The 24,930-nt window shown below is 37.1% G+C and overlaps 1 protein-coding gene across 1 annotated transcript in view; it reads left to right on the forward strand.

Moving 5' to 3' along the window:
• Positions 1 to 238: 238 nt before the first annotated feature.
• LOC120771307 (paired box pox-neuro protein) overlaps positions 239 to 24,930 on the forward strand; it is a 30,463-nt gene continuing 5,771 nt past the window's right edge. The window contains exons 1-4 of the mRNA XM_040099242.1: positions 239 to 691; positions 14,660 to 15,378; positions 22,344 to 22,484; positions 24,161 to 24,240. Of these exons, the coding sequence (XP_039955176.1) occupies positions 15,366 to 15,378; positions 22,344 to 22,484; positions 24,161 to 24,240 (234 nt within the window). The 5' untranslated portion in view covers positions 239 to 691; positions 14,660 to 15,365. The remainder of the gene's footprint in view (positions 692 to 14,659; positions 15,379 to 22,343; positions 22,485 to 24,160; positions 24,241 to 24,930) is intronic.

The following is a 24,930-nucleotide window of genomic DNA, read 5'->3' on the forward strand; positions in this document are numbered from 1 at the left end:
TATGCGCGCTCGCGTTTGAATGCGCGTGTGTGTGTGTTGGAGTGTTGGCTGTGTGGTGCTGTTGGGTGACAGTGGTTTTGGGCTCCATGAACGGTGGACGGCACTATGAGTTGTTTGTATTGGTGCTGGTGGATAACGTTTTTGTTGTTGCTGGCGCTGGCGAAGCGAGACACAGCGCGTGGAAGATTTTTGTTGTTTATTTTGTTTTACGTTTCGCTGTTTGCTGTTGGCTGTTGGTGGTGCGGTTGGTTGGTGGCGCTGTTTGTCTGATTGAGCGATGCCAAGTCATTAGTTGATATTTTGACGGTCGAGTGACAGGGTGCGTTTCGGAACGGCAACAGTTTTTTTCTGCTCCATGCGTTTCAAATCGTCGGTGCTTATTTGCTAAATTATTTAATTCCTTTTGTGAAGAAATGATTTTTTTTTTCAACTTAAAAGTTACGTATAAAGTTACTGAGAGGATCTCTTGTGAGTGATTGATAATTGAAGTGAATAAAGTGTGATTTTGACTAACACACCATATTAATATAGACTGAAGTTATTCACACATTGGTTTAAAACTAAACTGGTACTTGGTGGCAAAAAAAATATATGTATACAAAAAAAGAAACTTCTGCAAACTAAATTCCATACAGTGTTTCTGAACACTTTAAATACAGCATCAGGATACATAAATTTTCAGCATCAAATGGTAAGAAAAAATTACACTTTTATCCACATTTTCAAATACTTTTCGCGCATTTGTACATCGACATAGTCACTTTTAACACATCCATGATTATAGACACTAGTCGCTCAAAATAAGAAATTGAAATACACTTTCCAATGCTCTATTACACAGTTTTGTTCAGGAATAAGAGAATAAAAAATCTCTTATTCATTAAACGCATAAATTAGAATAGAAAATATATTCAGCCCCGAAAATAATCAACATATATCACAACTAAAATATTAAGGCTTAGACTCAACAATTTCAAATATTATACTTTCCGACGGAGTTCAAAATAATGTCCAAGTCAGCTTTTATTGGCAAATATGAAGATCAGTCACACACACATCAAAGAATACATATAGCATATCACTGTTATTCCGAATAAAAGAAGAGAATATATATTGCTATCTCTGACTATGCCACTTTCATTTTGAATTCCATCAATGGATTGTTGAAAAGCGTTGGGTTTCCCCAAACAAATTGGTTTTACAAAGTTTTAATATTTCATGATCTTATATCTGCGTACTAAATTTAAATCAAAACTGAGAGATATGTTGATGAAAATGAAAAGGAATCTTGGTGTACATACAATATTTTATAGTCGCGCTTCGGATTTTTTCGCACAAATTCGTAAATAAAATGGACACCACGAGCGGTTAAAATCACATCTTTCCTATTGGTGACGCTATATCATATGTTGAACTTTGTGCTTGCAAAAAAGCTTTTGCGGGGAGTTCTTCTTCACTACTTTAATGAGAAGAAAATCTCAATCGAACGTCAACGTATTTTGATGAAAGTTGTTGGTGAATATGTTCTAGCTGAGCGAACATGCTAAAAATGGTTTTAAAAGTGGGGGTTTTGGTTTGGAAGACGAAGAACGTCCTGGACGACTAAAAAAAGAGTGTGAAGATGAGGAACTGGAAGCATTGCTTGATGAAGATTTTCAGAAAACACATGAAGGGCTTACAGAATTTTTGAAACTCATTCAAGCAGCCATTTCCAAACGTTGAAAGGTGTATCCGGTAGTCAAAAGAAAGCAATTGAAACCGTTGCCTATCAGAAATGCTGCTTGAAAGCTATAAAAAGAAGTCACCTTAACCCTGGATCATGAATAGTGGTAAAAAATAGTTTCATTACGACAACTCTAAATGCCTCAAATCATACGTGAAACCTGACCAACCAGCCAAATCAAGGGCGCTAAGATACTGTACTTGATGGGATGAGCAGGGCGTGCTGTATTATGAGCTTCTAAAATCGGGTGAAACCGTTTACTTGCGACGCTACCGCCAACAATTCATCAAACTGAAGCGAGCGATTGGCAAACACGCCCGAAATTTGAGACTAGGCACAATAAATTTCGGTCAAGTCAACGCTCGTTCTCATGTTGTAAGACCGTTTGAGAACTATTTGGAAAGCAGTGGCTGGAATGTTTTGCCTCAACCACTTTTTGAGCCATACCTTGGCCTTTCTTACCACTAACGTCCTCACTGAAATGCGGTTCACAACACAACAGGGCTTAAAATATTGGCTACAATGCAAGATGGGAAAATGTTATGGATTCAGATGGGCGAAACTTTGAAAAATAGTATTGTATGTGTTTTTTTAAGTAACCATTAAATATTTTGAATACAGTTAAAGACCTAATATATTAAATCTTTACAATGGTCCCTTTGAGTTTTAAAATTTCCCGTTGGGTTTCGAGTTTCTTCGATTTTTTAGCGTTTTGATATTAATTATTATAGCAATATTTGGTTGTATTTTCCAATATTGGGTAGTCGAAAAAGTATTTTCGTATTTTGTCTATAGATGTTGGAGTCGTACATATATTTCAAGTATTACCAATCAAATTGTGTCATACCATATAGTGTTGGAGAGGTGAGACTTTAAGCTTTATTTAACCAAAAATTAAATTCGGGGAAGTTGAAAAAAAGTTACATCTGTTCAAAAATGAGTGAAAATAATGACGAAAAAAGAGGGAAGAATGCCACGCAAGCCATCAATGAAATTTGTGAAGGTTATGGAGACGATGGCATATCAGTTCGTGTTGCACAAAAATGGTTCGCTCGCTTCCTTTCTGGAAATTTCGAAATTTCGTTTTACACTGATGGCATAATGTCTTTAGCGGAAAAATGGCCAAAAGTGGTCGACCAAAATGATACATATTTGCTTATATATTGATTAGTATAAATATAAAAAAATAGTTAAAGTTTTATTAGAAATTCGAAAAGACTTTTTCGACTACCAAATACAAGAATTTTTTTATTTATCCTTTTATTATCTTAATATTGGTCTTAATGACATAAATGAAAATGACAATGAATAGGATGCATGCAACCGATTTGACTGAGAAATCTGTTTTTATTATTCAGCGCATAACTGTTCCCACAAGCCAAAAAAGCAAAAAATTAACAATTACAGAGTATATCTAAACAGCTTATTAATTAATTATACAGTATAAGTACATATGCGTATAGCTGATAATGAATGAACTGGACTAATCTTCAACCGAGTATTTAGTTGACATGAGCTGGAATTCATTATAATCGCGACTAATTTATTTACATTTGGCCTAAGCAAATCTTAGCTTGAGCAATTTTGGGGAATGCGGTGAAAAAGAAGCAAAGTATTGCGCGCTTGTCAAACCTCATGATTTGCTTGGCTTATCGGCTCTTATCGGGGTCGCATTCATAGGCGGCACAATTGACACTGCGTGCACTCGTGAAATTACCGAACTCAATAACCTCAATGGGTCACCTAACGAGATTACCTTAACTCTTTGACAGATTGACGAAATTGCTAAGCAGTTGATTATTGTGAGCACTATGTAATTGTTGTACCCCCACACACACACACACACACACACACAGCGCTTATTACGAATTTTCGTTCAGCAGGGGTACACCGAATGGCGTGCAACTCTTCCAGTTGCATGTCGGCGCAAAATATTTTTCGACAACTGAGAAATTTGGACGCCAAGCGCCGGTAAATATGCTAATGACAATGGGCCACTTTGATCACTTATCGCACAAAACGACAATAAAAACAGGCCTCCACATTGTTGGTGTAAGTATGTGTGGAATGTTGTAAGAGCACTCGCCTACATAACAACTACATGCATGCATACAAATGTAAGTATGCATGTAGCTGCTTTGAGTAACTAGCAACAAAGCTTAATGGTTGCGCGGCCACAGCGGCAATTAAACGCGCAGCCAATCGTTCATTTTGGCCCGCAGCAAAACACGGAGAATCGCTCGGCACTTGCCAATATGCTAATGTGTCGAATATGCAACCACACATTATGCTTATGTAAGGGCAACACCGCTGCGCCCCTACATCGGATAATTCCTTGCACCACTTCCTGCCGCTGAAATGTGTTAACTGTTTCGTTTGGCAGCGAAAGCTTCAAAATATAATTATGCGGTGCACATACACATACACATTTGTGTGTATGTGTGCGTTGGTGCGTATTGGCCAGTTGACTGCCACAGGTCAACGGCGCTAAGTCGCCTGTCAGTAGGCATGAAAAAACCCGAACCGTATAAATTAAATCCTAATTCGGAGCTAAGCATTCTATTATCAGGAGCAAAGGGGACCACGGCTGTTGGCGTCTATAATTAGATTGTTTAAGTATGTTTTTAAATGCTTTTCATAAAACATTTGAAACGAGTAATATATCTAAGTGCCTTTTGTACTGCGTTGAGGGGCTTTCTGCGCTAAAATCTTGAACGAAAATACACTGAGAGAAACTAAACAATTTTTTTTTCAAATATTTGTTTCTATTGAGAGATATACCCCTCATAAATGGCTAAAAAAATCTAAAGGCGTTTTTCTTGAAACACTGTTCTGAGAGGGTGAGGAAAATATCTCCAAAACGGCTGGACCGATCAACTTAAAGTTTTTTTTAGAAATACTTGTCAAGTACTGTTGAAAGAAATAAGATTTTTGAGAATAATTTCGAATTTTTAAACCTCGCTGCCATAAAAGAAAATTGGTAAAGTTTACGGAGACGTTGTTGTATCAGTTCAAGTAGCACAACAATGCTTCGCTCCCTTCCATTCTGAAAATTTCGATGTGAAAGATGCACCTCTGATCGACCTATCTCTGCTCCAGCCTGGTTGAACGATTGATTCTACATTTTACTGTCAACAACTGATGAGATTGATGCAAGCAATCGAAAAAAACGGCAGAACTGATCAACAGAAAGGGATTCGTCTTTCATCAGGACAACGCTGGACCACACACCTCTTTGATGACTGGCTGGGAAGTTTTGATGCATCCACCATATAGCCGTGACCTTGCACCCTCGGACTACTATTTGTTTCGGTCAATGCAGAACTCCCTTAATGAAGCAAAATTGGCTTCAAAAGAAGCCTGTGAAAATTACTTAACGCAGATTTTCGCCGAGAATCCAGAAAAGTTTTACACTAATGAAATAATGTCTCTAGTGGAAAAATGGCAAAAATTGGTCTACTAAAATGGTACATAGACGGTTCATTAAAGTTCATTATAAATATAAATAAATATGTTGAAGTTTGATTAGAAATACGAAAAGACTTTTTCGACTACCCAATATTTTGATATATGAAACTCAAACAAAAGCTGCTGTTATTAATCTTGAAATATAACAACGTTGAAACAAAGCTCGTAAGTCACAAAGAGTCCCATAACGCATAACTGAGGATATATTTTTTTTGAGTGTATGAAAATATATGCAGCAATAAAATAAATTATGCAGGTGTACAATATACTATATAATCTATGAATATGGACGAAAGAAGTCCACTGGCGAGATTTTCGGCTCATAAAAGCAATGAAATTACGAACACGGAAACATTTTTATGAATTGGCTGCGACAAACGGCAAATTAAGTTGTTCCTCTCCAACGGCGGCAGAATGAACGAAAAGTCGCAATGAAAGCAAATCAATAAACAGACTTGGATGTTTAAAGTAGCCAAAGCGTGAGCGCAAAAGCTTGAAAATACCAACTGAGCGGTACAACGATTGCCATAATACGTGAAAACAGCATAGTTTAAGCCAATTACGGAGCTGATAAGACTTAATTATGTTCGAGCTAACGTTTAGAGAGAGGTGAAGATGAATGAAAAATAAATCGAGGAGATTTAAGGAATTAAATATAAATATGTATATGAAAGTATAAACAATATATCTTGAGAAGTTGGATGAAAGTATAGAATATTTGACAATAATTCTAAAACTTTAGTGAATATGATGAAAAACTGCGAACATGAAATTTACAAAATATGTAATGTAATAATATACATCATAAAATATTGAAAAGTAGGCACTCTAACTTCAGAATTTTTCTAATTTTTCAAAGTGGTATGAAGCCTTTGAATCATTAAATTTCACAATAGACTTTAACAGAGTTTTTTTACGATTATTATTGATTATCTCAAACAAAATAAACAAAAAATACCGAAATTATGAAATTAAAATAGGTCATTGTAGTTTCTAAAGTTCTGGAGGTGTTTTGCTAAAATTTATCTTTTTTACAGAAAGTTAGTATTTTTTATAAGATCCTGTGTTGTTTCAAGAAAATAATTGTTTGCTAATACAGAACAGTATTCCTTATTAGAAATTATACCATCAATTTTGACCCAATAACCAATGGAAAAACACTGGTCTACGAAGTTGCTTGAAATTTGGTGTTTCCAAAGAATCACGGTTACGAAAATCTTGCAAAAATATTTAAGCCTACTTTATCACCAAAACAAGCATTTGTGTGGCACAAAGTATTCGGTGAAGGTCTTGAAGTCATCCAAAATTTACCTCATTCGATTCGGGCATAAACCTCTGTTACTGATAACATGAAAAAAGCATAAGATAATAATAATAACTGAAGATTCCACAACCCTTATGAATATCCTCAACACGTTTTTGGTTAATGAAGTCTGTCAATGCCAGACTTGTATCTTAAAACCGAAATCTTTTGCAAACACACCGGCGAGAAGAAGTCGGAAAAGAGATAATTGTCAACGCAGCTGTGGAACACATTAATACTGGTGACGAGACGTGGATTTATAAATATAGCGCTCAAACTAAAAATATAGCTAATGGCGAAGAAAATAGCCGAAAATGGAAAACCCAAAAGTAGAGGAAGGCACTGAAGATCATCAGCCGAGGCTCATGAGAAATGTATGGAAAGTTACGATGAACTTTTATAAGGTTGTATTCGTTCAAAGTGATTTAGGAGGTGATATTAAGTTCCATGAAAATGCAGGTTTTTTTGGCAATCCGGGTCATATTAGATCAAAGCACGCATCAATGGCGACTAATATTAATCTTAAATAAAACGCTTAAAATTTAACGGCTAGGCTAACTAGGTCATGTCGTCCGAGTGGATGAAAATACTCCAGCTCTGAGATTATTAGACGCAGTACCCGCTGGGGGAAGGAAAGGAAGACCTCCACTTCTTTGGAAAGACCCGGGGAGGGAGGGTGAGGACCTGGCTATACTTGTAATCACCAATTGACGCCAAATAGCGAAAAGCAAAAACGACTGGCGCGCTGTTGTTAACTCGGCTATAACCACTCTACTACAAAAGAATAACTTAAAAGTGGCGATTTGTGAATAGTTCTGTCTTTTCAGTCATCTTTTCCCATTTTTTTTTGCCATTTTAATTTAGCAGGCTTTTTCGGTTGAGACTTACCGAGCTCTGAAGCATCGCGCACACCCTGTAGCTAGTCCACCGGAAATTTCATAAATCTCAATAATTTGCATTCGTTCACCATCCTCGTTGACAATTTAGTTGTTACTACATTATTTTTATTGCTGTTCGCCTTTGTTAGTAATACGATTTGTTTGTTTGTTTTGTCGAACGACAAATTTAATGAAACGATTTGCAATTCAATGCAACATTTATTTGTGATAGTTTGAATGGAAGGAAGGGCCAAAAACCCGTGTGATTATAATGAAATTTTATGAATAGCGAATCACTAATTAATTAACCACTTGCTACAGCTACAGCAACCACAAAGAACAACAGCAAAACTTACTTTTTTCCTTAGTTTATATCTTTGCTTTATGTCAATTCGGCCATTGACCAAAACGTTCATAATAATTTGTGAATATCAACTAACTTCGCGCTGCTCTAAAGAGGCCACGGTAGCTGCCCCAGCGCAACGAGGCAAAACAGTGGCATCGGCAGCGCGCGTTTCAACCTGTCACTTTGCTGGCGCGAGAAAACTTTTCCCACGGCCCGCGCTTCATAATCGATCGACCACCGATCCCACCACATGGTTTATATGAGCGCAGCGTCTATTGTGCTGCAGGCAGAAAGAAAACGAATATTAGATATCTAATCGCTTGCTTCGCTCATTTTCGTTCCGTTCGACGATCGTTTGATCGCTTAAATGCGACAGCGTTTAATTTATGCAAATAATAGCTTTTGACGCATTGCGGCAGGCAACACCACGGCAGCGGTGATATTAAAGCAGCAAGCGGCAGCGCAATATTTCCATAATGTAGTTGCTGCAGTCGACGCTTTTCTCTTCGCTATCGTTCATTTAGCATCATGGCTCGACTGTGAATTGAAGATTTCGAAAATATATTTGTTTTGTTGTAGTTTTGTTGTCATCAACAAGTCATTTCAACGTCTTTGCTCTTATTGTGTATTTCTTTTATACTTTTATGATCGGCATAATGTTATAGTTCGATTCTGTTGTGGCGCGTTTGTTACCACCAAATTCCCAAATCGCTCACATCGATGGATCAAGTTGCTTTGTACCATTTTTATTCATACTCCACTGGTGGATGATTTGATGTGGGCGTTTGTTTGCACTAATGAGGTAATCTATATGCTTGATTACTTCTTGTATCTTTATTTAAATAGAGCCATTAGCTGCTTAAGAAGGTGTTAAAATTGCTAATACTGGTGTGAAATATTGAAGTCAAGCATAAATTTGGGGTTCAAGTATTATTTATGGAAATTTAAAGTTTTGATTTGAATTTAATTGGAGCATTGTCCGCTCTAGAATGTTGGCAGAAACGATTGGAATATACACATTTTTACTATTTTTCTGACTTAATTATATACTCAAAAATTCTACAGCATTGCTCGAGTCCGTAATTTTCTCAACCACAAGTCCTACATTTTGACCCCTAAAATGCAAAATAACGTAACATCGCTAATAATATGTTTACAGGCGAAGAAAAAACGATATAATGGAAACCGATCATATTGAAAAAATTTGAGTTTTGGTTATTAAATGGTTATTTATTGGTTATATGTTGGTTATATATTGGTTATATCTGACAGCGATGTATGTAATATGATGTAGTGAGTCGTAAGCAATAAAAAACTCAATTTAGGTTTTTTTGATGATACGCTGCTTATGACGATACATACATATATCTATTCAATGAAATATGATTGCTTTTCCTACAGCTGCAGGTCTGGTTTAACTTGTTCACGTGTATATTAAGTTAACATAGCTTCTAAGACTTTCAATAGTACTTTTAAAAGTATTACCCATCTGAAGCTGTAACATTTTTCCATCTATCTGGGGATTTGTAAATTTCGTCCTAACACTGTACACTGTTCTAGTGTGGACATTAGTGAGTGCGTTCTGCATCGTTTAGAAAAAATTTTAGTCAATAATGGCACCGTCTGAGCTATAAGGCGGGGGACTCAAAGCTCCCCAGCGGTTTTCAAAATAATTTTTAATCGATCTTGGAAAGTGAGGCCAAACTTGTGATGACGGAAAATGACGGTTTACGCTCCAATTTGATGTTTTCAAATAGTAAATCACTTAAACCGGTTTAAGCAGCTCATAAAGCCGCTTCGGATACCACCAAATGCAGAGCATTACTTGGTTGTCGTAGATATTCAGATTTACTGTTGATTTGCGTAGTTGGCCTAGTTTCGCATATAATTTTTTTTATTTAGAATTATATGTATATAGCCCGTTAAGGGATCGTCCCAGTGTGACACTACGAAAAGTCATTGATTTTTGCATTTTTTTTAATGTTGAAATTAACTAATCAGTCTGATGTTTTTTTTTCATAAACAAATACTTTCATGATGAATACAAAATGATTATTTTATGTTTATTTATTGGGTGTATAATAGTTAAATAAATTGTTGAAATGACACGTAAAAAAAGGGTCATGCACGATGTCTACGATTGCGGCCGCAATTTTGATCTCAAAGAAAATTTTCAGAAAGATTATTAATCTGTACGAAAGTCGCTATCGCGCTGTGGAAGCGTATTTTCGTAAGCGTAATTATCGAATTTGTCCGATTTTTCGACAGTTTTCATAGAAAAAATAGGAAGATTAAAAAAAATAAATAAAAGCTTCCGAAGCGCAAAAGCGATTGACGTTAGAAATGTTATCTCCAAATTGGAGACACCTTTGTTCACTTACAAGTTGTGAAAGACAAAATATCTTAAGGGTCGGCACAGTAGTCTTCATGTAAAAATTCACCAAAGAGATTTGCGAAACACTACACAATCACCGATGCAAATCATTCCCAATGACATCCACCTGGTTCCATTATTAATTAAAATTTTGATTGCCAACATACACACGATCATACACAACAGCATTTCGTTGCAAATTCAACATTATCTCTTCCAAATGCTTTGGCAATTCATGAGTAATCGCAAAAATCTCAAAAAATCTCAAAAAATCTCAAAACGCAAACAACATCTGTCGAATATGATAGTAATATTCATTGAAAGGCCATAATTAATTTCCACCATCACTCAGTGAGTTAATTGTTGCTTTGAATAATGTATTAAGTTGGACTTGTTTTTTGCTGCGGCTTTTCGGAATATTCGATTTATTCGGTATTTAAATGCACGCAAAGTAAGAAATGAATTATTGAAATACACAAAAGTTAGGGCTAAAAATAAATAAACTTAAATAAACACTTATTCATAAGGCTGACAGCTTATAACCGCTAGAAGCGCTGCGACTACGAACAAACAAGTCCTCAACTCAAAGTTCGTCTCAACGTTCGTCTCTTCACTAGCCACCATTTACAGCCGGCGACAGCATCACATGCGAACAGAATTAAAAAAAAACTGAGCATGAAAATATTTTCTGTTTCTCAAGTAGTTGCTATTACCTTACTACTTATAATGCCGAAGCTGTTAAATGGCCGCTTCCCAAGTTGTGCGCAGTTAAAAATTAACTTTTAATCTAAAATATTGTGATTAAGCGGTTAATTTGTTTGTTGTTATGTCCCCATAAGCGCGTCTAAAAAAGTGGAAGCTCCGCTGGCTGTTGTGAAGAAGGCGCTATACGCGGCAACAGCTTCGTTACGGTAATAAGCGCTGAAGCGTCGGAGCGTTTCAGCGCCGAGCGTGGAGTATGAAACGCACCAAAGCAGAGCAAAGTGGAATGAAATTATACACAATTATACGCATTAATATTATTCATTCACAAAAACCCGCATTTCACCATATCATCACATCAACGGCAACAGCAGTAACAACAATAACAAAACGAAGTTTGCATCTTCAGTTAGGTTGGTGTACCTGCTGCTCGCTAAGTTTTTATTTTGAGTCAAGTTGACCCCAAATCGCTGCTAAGCTGTGGCCCCAGCTGTGAGCCTACATCAATATGCAAACATACACACATTTCCATATGTGTTTGTAGATACTGTATCTTAATATGCTTCACGAAATGACAAATCAATTAACTTTCGTCGGACCGCCGCAGAGCATTAGAAGCAGTGTCCCAAGTTGTGCGTGTTGATTACTTGGCCAGATCAGAAGAAATTAGTTAAAGTCCATAATAATTTAGTTGGAACAACAAGTTGAGCTCTTAATTTAAGCATTAATGTTTAAGAATCTTCTCAATTTATTTCTTATTTTTTTGTAGTTTAGTGACGATCCCTTTTGTGTAGTAATACATAGTTTAAGAAATATTTTGTTAGTGACTTCAAATTCTATCTTTTGATAATATATTTTTTATACTAAGTATGCTATAAATCTGCCACAAGTCTTAATCGAAAACTTGTTGAAAAAGATAACAACGAAAACTTTTTAAGGAAACAATACTTGAAAGTGGTGTTTTGGCATCAGAGAGATAACAAACGAAATCAACATCTCTTACGAGTCGACTTAAAAGAGTTTGGTTAATGTTTTGGGTGTAAAATATACAGTGGTTTTGGAAGCGATATTGTCAAAATTTTGTCAAAGAGATGCTTGACTACGTAGCTGACGACAATACATTCATGAAATGCATCATTTCAAGATGTGAGACGTGGGTTTATAGATATGACGTCGAAATTGTCCAACGATCTAGCAACTAGTGTTCTGGCAATGAGCTGAAATTGAAAAAATCACTTTAAGGCCGGTCAAAAATCAATATGTAGTTCACCTTGATGTCGTTCCATTGGGCCAAACGTTCCAATAACGAATACTACTTGGCCGTTTTGAGGCATGTAACCGGCTATTCAATAAGTTTGGTAGTTCGATAAGAGAGGGCGTTGCTACTAGCCGAAAATTTGTCTTGTTTTGTTGGTATACTCTTCATATGAAAGTATGAGAAGTTCCATTTCAATCTGTCAATTCATTCTTTGTTTACAAGCCATTTGGTGTCGCCGTGTCACAGGATTTTTTTTTCAATGGAAAAAATTTAATATCGTGCAGTGATAAAATTCTTGTTTTTGAAAAGTGTAGCACCAAAAGAAATTCACGAACGAATGTTAAAAATGTATAACGATTGTTTAACTACAATGAGAAAAGTAGAAAGATGGGTTGCTGAATTTAAACGTGGTCGTACAAGCCTTGAAGATGATCCACGTGAAAGACGTCCAAAAACCGCATCAACTCTAGAAATTATAGCCAAAATACAGGATTTGGAAGACCGTCGATTGACTTAGAGAGATTTAGTAGAGGCTCTACACATCTCATTAGGTAGTAAAAGTCATATTTTAAGTGAAATTTTGGGTTTTAGAAAGCTGTGTGCACAGTGGAAGCCGTATTTGCTAACAATTGAACAAAAAACACATTCGAAAGCGACTTTCCAGCAAAATTTGGAGGGTTTGAAAATGATAAAGTGGATTTTGTGCGTCGATTCGGCACTATGGATGAGACTTGGTTCTATCACCATGATCCTCAATCAAAACAAGAGGCTAAAGAGTGGTGTGAACTTGATTGTTCGGCTTCGAAACGAGTTCGTGTCCGCAAATCGGCCACGAAGGTAATGACATCAGTTTTTTGAGATGCGGGAGAAATTTGTTTTTGGATTACTTGCAAACTGGTAAAACAATTAATTCTGAATATTATTGCAACCCTTTGGAGCAGTTGAAGGAAAAAATTCGTGAAAAAGACCCGGTTTCCAGAAAAAAATTAGGACAATGCACCATGACACAAGAGCATTTTGACAAAGTCGAATTGTTGAAGCATCCACCGTATTCACCAGATTTGGCCGCCAGCGACTTCCATTTGTTTCCAGAACTCAAAAAATTTATGCGTGGCAAGCGTTTTTTATCAAATGATGATGTTATAACGGCTGTTGAAGCGTATTTTGCAGACCGTCACGGATTCTCACTTCAGAGATGGGATTCACAGATTAGAGGATCGTTGGAACAAGCATATTAACGTTCAGAGATTGTTTTGAATAATAAAGTGTATTTTGAATCATAAAATTGTTTTTCTTATCAAACGACAAAACTTATGGAACAACTTTGTAATCGGCCTACTGAGCGTGCTATTCGCAACACAACCACCCATCTTGAGACCCTGCATTCATTACTGGATAATATTCGCCCGAACACACGAAGACTGTGGATAGTCGATTCGCCGCCGTTCTCAGCAACTCGGACTGACGTATGGAAAAGACGTGATCTTAAATTGAAATCATATTACATACAGCTTGTGCAAGAACTGAAGCCGCTAGACCTTACCAAGTGAAATCGTGTTATTCTGTCGCCTCTTGAAAAGTTCCAAGAAGATCGAGCGTTTTCAAGTCAATGGGTTTATAAAAAAGCAAAATTACTACATTTGGGTCGAAGACCAATCTGAAGAGATTCCAGAGCTGCCATTTAATCTAGAAAAAACAACGGTTAGGTGTGGTTTGTGGGCCGGTAAAATCATCGGCAAATAGCTCTCGTTCATACTTCAACAATCAGGCGTTCAATTGCAATCTTAAACAGATTGCTGAAACTGCAAAAACTATTGATTTGAGTCGCATAAAATTGCGTATTGGCTCCAGGTTCGAAAATATAGTTTGCAGTTGCAAAAGCTGAAGGAAAAACTGGCTTAATTATTTAGGGTCCCTTGTCTAAGAGACCTGCTTTTTTATATACAATATATATAAAGATAAAAGTAGCCTATAGTATTTTCATCATTGCAAAATTTGTAAATAGATAAACTGTTTCTCTGATATCTTGATATTAGTTGTCATCAAGATGCCTATATTCACATTATTTGTGGCTCTCGACTCCGCTTTGTCAGATATTTTACAAATATTCATAGTATAAGAACTCTATTCATGAAAATGGCATCAGAATATAAAGCACAAAAATTCAACATGTCAAGGAGTCAGAAATTAAACCATTTTTGCCTCATTTAATATGATTAGAATGTTACTATTGCTGCCATTGGCTGGCAAATAGTCAATTTTAAACTTTCAATAAAACTCAGTGCATTTTAGAAAAACTTTAATAAGAAAAAAACCTAACGAGCACTTAATGCGCTTGTGGAAGCTGTTGTGTTGCAGTAAAAAATGCATTTGCTGGCGACGAACGGGCGAGTCCAAATTGTCGCTAATGGCACTAAGTACGCATATCCATGACTAATCAGCAGCCACAGAATTTATTAGAACATTTTCCAAAATCAGTAGAAGCTTAGCGTTTATAAAACAAAACTACTTCATGCTATTACGCAACAAAAAATTTAAACACATATAAGTAATATCATCCGTGTAATCTAGAATACGTCTAACTAACGCACTAATTTCCAATTACAGCACATTAAATGAGTTCGTGGAACGCGTAAAAAATTTGTTAACTGCAATATTAGAGTGAAGCGAGATTGCGCGTTGGATTCTGGAGACACTTGCCCCGAGACAAAACGCCAAGCAGTGACCGCACCCAAGCAACAGCGAGCAGCAACTCCAAGGCCTGCAAATTAACCGATAAACCAACGACTTTCCAGTCGCACATTAGACGCTCCAACACCGCGCCATACGCAGCGCGTCGCACTTTTTCATAGCTCAACTGTGGATGCGTGCGTGTAAATAAATCTCAGCGGCGACGCCATTCCGTAATAAACGTTAAGAAGTTTACAAAACACAAAGAAAACGAAATTGGGAAATAAAATACCGAAATAGTGAAAAAAGAAGAAGAATATTGTTCAGCTCTAATTTTATTGCGCGAGTGATTAAAGCGTGCGATAAGCGGCCATTAAAAGTGTAACCATTGGCCCGAAATAGAAGTAGCCGGCGAGCGCTGTTGCTGCTTGTGTTGGTGGTGAGCGCGTGAGTGATTATACAAACGCTGGACACGCTGCTGTCAATCAGCTGCAGCGACGCATTGACGCAAGCCGCCGTGCGAAGACGAGGACGTGGTGGTTGTGCTGGCGCCGCAGCTGCTGGTGCTGGTGGTGTGGGCGGCAGTGGAGGCCGAAACATTAGTCGCTGGACTGAGATACCGCTGGGCATAAATACGCGAAATATGCCACATACAGGTAAATGAGTGTTATTTTTTGCATAAAATTGATATGTGTAATATTATTACATTCCAAAACACCCTTCATAATGTTGGAAGAAAGGAGTTTTTTCATTAAACTAGAAACTGTAATATTCAGTAAGAAAGTAGTGCGTATAAAAAGTGCCTTTCAAAAATATTCCATACAAGAACATGATTTTGATCAGTCAGCTTATATTGTAGCTATAGACGGCAGTAGTCCAATCTGGGCAATTTCAACTATTTATATATACACTTTAGAGGGTATCCTATGCTTCATCTTCCTTGTTAGAGTATTATGATAACCTTACTATTATTTACGCTCTTATTAGCTATTCATTTCCGAAACGTCAAATCCAATTAGCTAAAGCAGCGACCTCAGCAATTCAATTAAATTTCAAAGAAATTCATTTAAATTTCAATTAAAAGAAAAAAAATAATCCCGAAATTTTGTAAACATAATTCACCATGCAAAATCGCATTATCACAAACAAGTGATTGGCCATACTAGTCGATGTCGATACAACAAGTTTGTGTCTTAACTCTTTCATTTGCCACGCATCGTTGTCGGATATGAAGTAGACAAGGCGATAATTGCCGCCAGCAACTCATTGACTTTGTTGCTTCATTAATCTATTTAGTACGAGAAGCTATATACACACATATATGGCATTACAATAACACAAACAAACAAGCATGAAATACAAAACGTGTTGTATTTTATGCCATGAATTGTTGTTGTTTAGCTGTTATTGCTGATCTGTGATTTAAATTTGTGAGGCGAACAAAATTAGTATTGAAATTTGAAACTTGCGCCGTTTTCTGGTTGATTTAATGATAATTAAAATCGACTAAATAAAAATTAAGCATGCAAACTCTTTCTCTTTTTCCTTTGATTGTTTTATTTTTTATTTATTTAACTTTTGTACTGTGTACACATGTGGGGAGCTGCTTTGTCCAACTTTCATCGGCGTGTTGTACTGCCTGAGGCCACCCTCGAAGTTGAGCTATTCAAGTAACTTACACGCTTCTAATTAGTTTGTTATCACTTTCGTGAAGTTGTGAGTTACTGGAACTCTAAGTAATGACTAGTGTTGGTGCCTCAATTGATTGATCGATTGTGTGTGAGTGTCGTAGGAAGCACAAGTTTCGGTGTAAAAGATATAAAGACCGCTATTATATGTTTCTGATACATTGCATATCAGATTTCAAGCTAGCCTTCTTATTTTGTGGTTTATCTTTTATTTTTATACCCTGAACAGATATTTGTACTACGCAGACAGAAGCCTTGGATGGCCTAAAAAATTTGTGTATGTAAATACGAGTGACGTGCTGAGTCAATTTACCTATGTCTGTCTGTCCGTATGTCGGTATATACGAGGAAAGCGATGCTGATTTGTGGAAATCACCGATATTGGATTGATATTGTAAGCCGCTGCCATACAAACTGACCCCTCAAAACCACGTCCTATAGAGAAAAAATTTTTATTTGCCCAAGGAGACGTTATAACCTCCGAGGAATTTTTTTAGTTCGGACCACTACAGCATATAGCTCCCATACATACTGGTCAACCAAAATCAAGATAAATTTTTCTTACAGTCTTTTGTGCCATAACATATGGGAGAGGGTTGTCAGATGTGTAGGCTTAGCTGGGCATGCAAAGAGGTGGTTGGAGTCATGCAAGGACTCGTTGCATACTGGACATATTTTTGATATGTGGGGGTCGTTTTTGGATAAGTCACAGTTTAACCAGCTGTAGAATCCAGAACGAAGCCGCGCAAGGGTAACTCTTAATTTTTGAGGCAACTGGAGCTTATCGCCATTCACTGAGAATCAGTGAAGGTGTTTATGGTTCCACTGTGAATGACGATCAGTGCATGTCTGAAGTAAATAGCGTCCGAAGAAAGAAGATCTCTTGCTGTTCCTAGAACGCGGTTCCGCTTCAAGCAAATGACTGCAGTGATGATTTCTATGAAAACACCCCAGTAGAACCTGCTTGGAGAGGAGTTCATTATGTCCTTAACTGAGAGCATACGGGCCTACCTACGCTGACGTTCGATAGGAGACATCAAGAGGTATCTTGTTATAGTCCGGAATGCAGTGTTCTGACATGTCTGAAGCTTTCTCATCTGCGTTTTTACATCCAGGCGTCCACATCGGTGCGACGTAGTTAAGAACCGGCCGATTACCTTATAGTTATGTTGCCAAAAACATTTCTTTGTCTTTTTCCCATGTGCTGGCGCCTTGAGGATTTTGTTGCGGCTCTGTACTTGGGCAATAATTGCTTTAGTGTGAGAAGTGAAGGAGCTCAGGCTGTCAAGTCTAGCACCTAAAATCTTAAGGTCAATGACAGTCGCGATGGGCTGCAATATTTAAGCCAAGTCTATACTCCTTCGCCTTTGCCTTTTGTCGAATGCATAGATTTTAGATTATGGTTTAAAAAACAGTCAGAAATTATTGAAAATTGTCACTTAAAATACTCACCTCGATCAACCAAACTCACCTCCATCGTTTACTTGCAAGCTTTTAAACCAGTTGCACCCACATCGGAGCCACCGGTAAAGTGTTAATATAATATCGTTTCCTTTACGTTAGCGGAATTCTGACACACGATTTTTTTTTTGTTGTCCGAAGATCAAAGCGGAGACGCAAAATGCAAAAGCGCAGTGGAGATCCTCCTTCAAATTTGCTTTCACGGTTATTAGTTTTATTGATGCGAAGCGCATTCTTCGTGTCATTACTGTGCGTTGTTACTGCAGTGTTGTTGTTTTAACTGACTTTATGAGGATTGTAACTGTTTTTGTGTTTTTGTTATTGATGTGGTTGTTGGCGCGAGCAGCATTTAGTAGTTACTGCATGACGGCCGTCGTGAGTGAGGAACGATCAAGCAGCGTTTATAGATTGCTCGGCGAGTGTAATAAAATGCACAAAAACAAAAAAAAACACAACAAAAATGTTATTATGCGTTGAAGGCAACTCTGCGTACATATATATAAGTATATACTTATATATTTATACAAACTTATATGTATTTAAAAGTCCAGCGCACAATTTTTCTTCGCCCCGCAAGTTGTACATATAATAAAAGTGGCGCGAACTGCGCTGCAGCAGCATAACTGAGAAGAACAACAATAACAAAAAAGTTACGCAGCATTGGTGCTGATGTATTGCTGCCGGTTGTTGCTTTTTGTTTTACGATCACCAGAACAAGTTGCCTTCTATTTAACGGGGAGCGCAGTGCAGAGGGAAGCCTTAAAAAATAGCTCGAGCGAAAAATTTTTACGATACAACAAACTGCTGCTCTAAAAACATAACGCATATTATGGTGAAAACAGCGGAGTTAAAGGCTAAGTATGTAGGCATAAAAAATTAAAATTGAAAAGAGCAAAAACTACCGTAAAAGTTGAAATAGCGACAGGAAGCATTTAAGTTACTTCACACCAAGCAGACACTCCCCAACTTAGCAGCACTCGGCTCGGCGGCGACTAATTCACTTTGCTGCCTTTTGTGCATTCACCTCGGAGGTGTTACATATGCTTATACATAAATTGCTTTACACCGGAATGCGCTACTCATCGGCGGGTGGCACGGTTTTCGCAACGCTTCTGCATCTACTGGTGGTGAAGCTGAATGCTTTTGCGTTGCGCTCGTTGCAGGAAAGTTGTAAAATTAAGCGAATGCGCCTACGGGGTCAGTTTGGGTCACTCATCGTAAAAATGTATTGAAAACTGCCGAACACAACGCTTAGTGATTAGTTTTGTCTGGGAGTGCACAAGTCGATTACCTATCAAACAAAACCAAGAAAAAAAAACACAAAAACAGTGTGATTTAAATTTTTTTCAATCAAAAAGCTCTTTGCTTACTAATTTTGGATTACAAATTCTTATATAACACTAGTGGAGAATCCATTAATTACCATCAGAACACATAAAATTATCATAGCGACTAAGATTTTGAAAATTGATGAATATTAAATCTCTATGGAGCAATAAATTGATCAAAGTCAACTTCGGCTGTATCTTAACAATAATACCCATCAAAAATGCACGAAAAGGATGCAAGGAAGCTCCATGATATAGTGATCCGATCTGAATAGTTTGTTCAGTTTTATCTATTTGTGAAGATTTTTCGGCAAATAAGAAAGTTTACATATAAAATTTGAATTTGTTTTGCTAGTTGATATGGCAGGTAAATGTTCCAGTAGCCCCATAGTGGTGCTTTCGTTATAAAAGGACGTGTGCAGAATCTCATTCTCGATATATCAATCGATATCTAGAAACTGAAGCACTAGTTCGCGTATAAACAGACAGACGCAGACAGATGGACATGGCTAAATCGACTCAGCTAGTCGCGCTTATGATTTATGTATATGTAAATACAATCTATATTACTACGACCAAAAAATAGTAGCACTTTGTTCCTAACTTTAAATTTCTTAAATTATTCTTAAAAATCTATGTCGTCTCCCTCAAAGTAATCCACATTGGCCCTTATACACTTGGGCCAACCCCGTTTTCAATTCCCCAAATACTTTTCCAAGTTAATTTCAAGGAATGGCCTTCAATGCGCGTAGAGATTTACGTTAAATGTCTTCAATTGACTCAAAGCAGTTTCCCCTTAGCGGTCCTTTGAGTTTGCTGAATAGCGAGAAGTCACACCGTAGCTAACTCAGTCGAATACGGTGGTTGCGGCACGATATTCGTTCAAAATTTTGCAAAAAAATCACGAAGAATCAATGCAGTATGCGACGGTGCATTATCATGGTGCAAAACCAAGAGTTGTCGCCCATAATTCCGACTGCTTTTTATGAATACCTTCGTGAATCAAAGAAAACTGTCAACATAACCTTCGGTTTTGACTTGCTTTTACGTTCTTTTTTTGCTTTTACGCACCTTTGCAACGATATTCGCTGTCTGATCGTCTGTTTCTAGGTCCTAGGCATATAACCAACACTGACGTTGCTTTTATAAAAATTAAGTGAGTTTGGAACCAATCTGCGTTCACTTTTCTTAGGCCCAAATGATCTTTAAAAATAGTTTTTACTGATTCTTTCGATATTCCAACGATGCCAATTCCTTTATTTTATTGATGTGTTGATCATCAGTTGATGTTGATGGCTGTCCTGGACGTGGTTCATCGTGGTGGTCAACGCGTTCTCGACCCTCTTTGAATAATTTGTACTAATCATAAGCACTTGCTCGCGACAAACGAGGTCTTTTCCGACATTCTGAACGTTTCGTTACCAAAAATTCGATTCCGCACATTGTTGAATAATTTCACTCATCGTGAAAATCACTGAATGCACTTTATGAACTTTAGAACGACAAGCGTATACTAAACACCAATGACTATTTTGATGTGCCATTTGACGCAGAATCTTCTCTTATTGGGAAAAATTGTAATTACATCCACGAGTTGAGTTTTGGTGTCTTAAGTCGTTACATCACATATGTCCATGGAATTTTCTCCTCAATTTTAAAATATCCAAACCAATTTTTTCAGTTTTTAACGCTTGCAACTAGCTTTAGAGTATAAGCCTCTTATAAATTCATTGAAAATATTTCCACCAGATATTATATCCACTGGGGCAGCCAAGAAGTGTTGATAACAAGCTGATAAGCTCGGCATGACTTATGACACGAGACATGAATCTTCACCAATTAAGCGCAATTAACGCTCCATCTCAACTCTTTTAGCCACAAAGTAAGCTGCGAGCGCACCTGTGTTGCCTCTAAAATCGCTGCCACCAACCACTTCGGCCTCCACGGTTGACATGTCAGATCGTTATCGCGACACATTTGAAACTATTAACATAATAAAAATTTGTTTAAAAAGCGGACTTTAATAATAAGATAAAAACGATTAGCACCCGAGGAATAACGGCGGACAGCACCTGCTCTAACAAATATGGCATCGAGACAATAACAAAACAAAAAACTCCTGCAACAAAGAGCTGTGTTGTAATGGCGACAACATCATTAATGATTTTATCAGTTTGGAAATCAGTCGCTATCATTTTAAAAATTAGTTTGCGCTTAGACAACTCTATTCTTTGCTCGGCTGCGGACCTTCAATGTTTTCGGCGATTTGTTGTCGTTTTAGTAGAAATGTTTGTGTGATTTATTCACTCCTTCTTTTGTATGTTAGAAGTACATGTTGTATACCACTATATGGTATGTTTGTCGATTGTATGGCTTGCCTGTTGCTTATCGCGCACAATCTCTTTCTAAATCTGCCATGAAAAAATTGGCTTATCGCTGACGAGCACTCGCTACCACAGCGCCGCTAATTTTTGAAAAATTACAAATAATCAATTATCGCTTTCAGCACCGTCACTATGTGCTTGTACGAAATACAACAACATAATAAAAAAAATATATATACACATGAATGTACTCGTAAATGCAAATCAGGCATTCAACATTTTCAATGTTTTCATAATAATTCATGTTTTATCGGAAGACCATACTGATCATACCATGTGGCCTTACTAGTTTAGGTGTTGAAATCGAGGAATTTGAAAAGTCGTGGAAAATTTTTATTGTTTTCTAATAACAGAAAATAAGGTTGATAATATAAAACCGTGGAATGATTCTTTCTGAAGAAACAAAGTTTGAAATATTACAGTAAGGAGGCTGAAAAAATGTTTGGATGGGAAACTTTTGATTTCAGAAATAATAAGAGTCGTAGGAAACTAGAAAATATATGGTATGGTATATAAAGAAATTTAAAATATCATTCTAAGGTGTCCAATGTCTATTGCTTCTAACTCCAAACCAACATAGCCTAATATAGAATAATACAGTCAAGTAGCAATCAACAGATTGAGCAACTTATTATATTATTATATTTTGAAATAAATTTAAAACATTTTTAAATAAATTGATTTTAATATAACAATTCTTTTATATTACTTACGATTTTCTAAATTATTTTCTTTCCGATTTATATTGATTTCTCTACAGGACAAGCTGGCGTTAATCAACTGGGCGGCGTTTTCGTCAATGGCCGACCACTGCCCGATTGTGTGCGCCGTCGCATTGTCGAGTTGGCCCTGTGTGGCGTACGACCGTGCGACATATCACGGCAATTGCTGGTCTCACATGGTGAGTCATGTATAATATTTATTATTATATTCAGAATTTAAAAAAAAAATCGCTTTCTTTATATAAATATGATTTGAGGTACATTTTTTTGAGATGAATGCTATAAGAATAAAAGAAATTGAGTGTGTTCACGGAAACTTGATTCAAAATTGAAGTCATCGAAAATATATCCATGTGAGGGGGTTTAATTTAGAAGATACTAAAACCTGAGTTAGTGCTATGTGAAGATTAGTTACTGGATAAATTTGTGTTATTTCCGTAGAAGCCAGGTTAAGTAAGGCTATAAGCTGAGTTTTTTTCGCAGGCAGTATTCAAAGATAATATATTACTGTGGGCACAAAATAGTAAGACTTTTTAATTTAAGTTTCACGCGAACATCTGTACATCAAAATATTTTTTTTCTAGATTAGTATGACTGTCAGTGTCATGATATCACACTGAAATGTATATTCATGTTTAGTCTTAAGTAAGTTATTGAACAAAGAAGTTCTATTAAATTTTGTGTGCGGAATCAAATTTCTGGTGTCGAAATGTTCAGAATGTTGGCTAATAACTCGGTAATAATTGTTTGTTGCCAGCGAGTTTTTGCGATTGGTAAAAATTAATCAAAGCGGGTCGAGAAAGCGTTGATGGCAAACCATGTCCAGAACAGCCATCAACGTCAATAGATAATAAACACGTCAATAATATAAAGAAATTATAGCTTGAGAATCAACGATTAATAGTGAGAAACCTTACTGGCATCTTTGAAATATCGGAAAGATCAGTGAAAACAATTTTGAAAGATCATTTGGGCCTAAGAGAAGTGAAAGCACGATTGGTTTTAAAATCACTCAATTTTTTCAAAAAACACCGACGTTAAAGGCTGTGAAACAATGCTTTCCGACTGCCAGGATGTCACGAAACATGATATTACTGACTATGCTTATGACCGAAAACAGATGATCAGTCGGCCGAATGTCGCAAAAGTCAGCCGAAGCCGAAAAACCCACGTCAAAGCAGAACAAAAATCAATGTAATGTTGACAGTTTTCTTCGACTATTGAGGTGTGATGCACTTCGAATTCCTTCCGACCGGCCAACGTGTCAACAAGAAATACTATTTGAGTGTTATGCGTCGATTGCGCTAAGCTATTCGTATAAAGAGGCCGGAATTATGGGCCGAAAACTCTTGGTTTTTGTAGTATACAGCATAGATTCTTCATAAGTTTTTCCCCAAATTTTGAACCAATATCGTACCGCAACCCCTATATTTGCATGATTTAACTCCGTTGGGACTTTTGGCTATTGAGTAAACTCAAGTGACTGCTCCAGGGAAACCGTTTTGAGTGAATTGAAGACATTAGATGTGAATCGCTGCGCACATTGAAGGTAATTCCCGAATTAATAACTGTTTCGAGGATTGGAAAGAATGTTGGCACAAGCGTTTTGGGGGGAACTACTTTTACTTTGAGGGGGACGACATAGATTTTGAAAAATAAATTAAGAATTTGAAATTATGAGCAAAGTCATACTATTTTTTGCTCCTAGTAATACAAGTACTGACATATTATTTTGAATGACATCAAGATAGAAGAGAAGATCTTAGAACCCGTTGTTTAATGTATTGAAATTAACTGTATGTATGTAACGCAAAAAAAAATATATAACTATACATTTTTCTTTTCTTTCTATTAGGTTGCGTTTCGAAAATTTTGACGCGGTTCTATGAAACTGGTTCCATACGACCGGGCTCGATTGGTGGCAGCAAAACCAAGGTAAGCCATAACTCAATGAAAATGTTGATAAAAGCCGTTTTTCGGTTAGTACCGTTATCAAGTGGAAAGCAAAGAGCACAATTCGACTGCTGACGTATTTATACCGACGCACACACACAAACGCACACCTATTTGAAGACAACACGGCATATACACAGCCATCTATAACGTATCTATAACCTGTACTTTCCTCAGCCGCGTACAAATATTGATTCGAAATTTTAATGGCCGCCTGTCGAAAGTTGATGAATGTTATTGGCTGCGACTGCGACACAGACAACGCTTACAAATCACTCCGCGGCCAAATTAATGCGCAAAGTAGTTTATATTTATTTACATTTGTACGTTCTGACATGACATGCTAACATGCTAACACATAATAGAATATAAAACATTTAGTAGCCGCCATAAAGCGCGGAGATCCTACGCGCTGCGCCCTCAAGTGCCAACTGCTCACGTCACAGCCCCAATAATACGCGCACATACGCACGAACATCGCGACCAGCGCGACCTCGGCCACCACCCGTCAGGCAGGGCATTTGCACCGTTGTGTTGTTGTTGTTGTTGTTGTTTTATGTACTCAATAACTGTTACAAATCAATCTCGTTTATTAAACGCGATAACGCGCCGCAATTAGCAGGCGAATCCTGTTCAACAGCTGCACTTGAGCGTTTCGGTTCACACGCCCGC

Source organism: Bactrocera tryoni, chromosome 3 (genome assembly GCF_016617805.1).
Source record: "Bactrocera tryoni isolate S06 chromosome 3, CSIRO_BtryS06_freeze2, whole genome shotgun sequence".
Lineage (NCBI taxonomy): Eukaryota > Metazoa > Arthropoda > Insecta > Diptera > Tephritidae > Bactrocera > Bactrocera tryoni.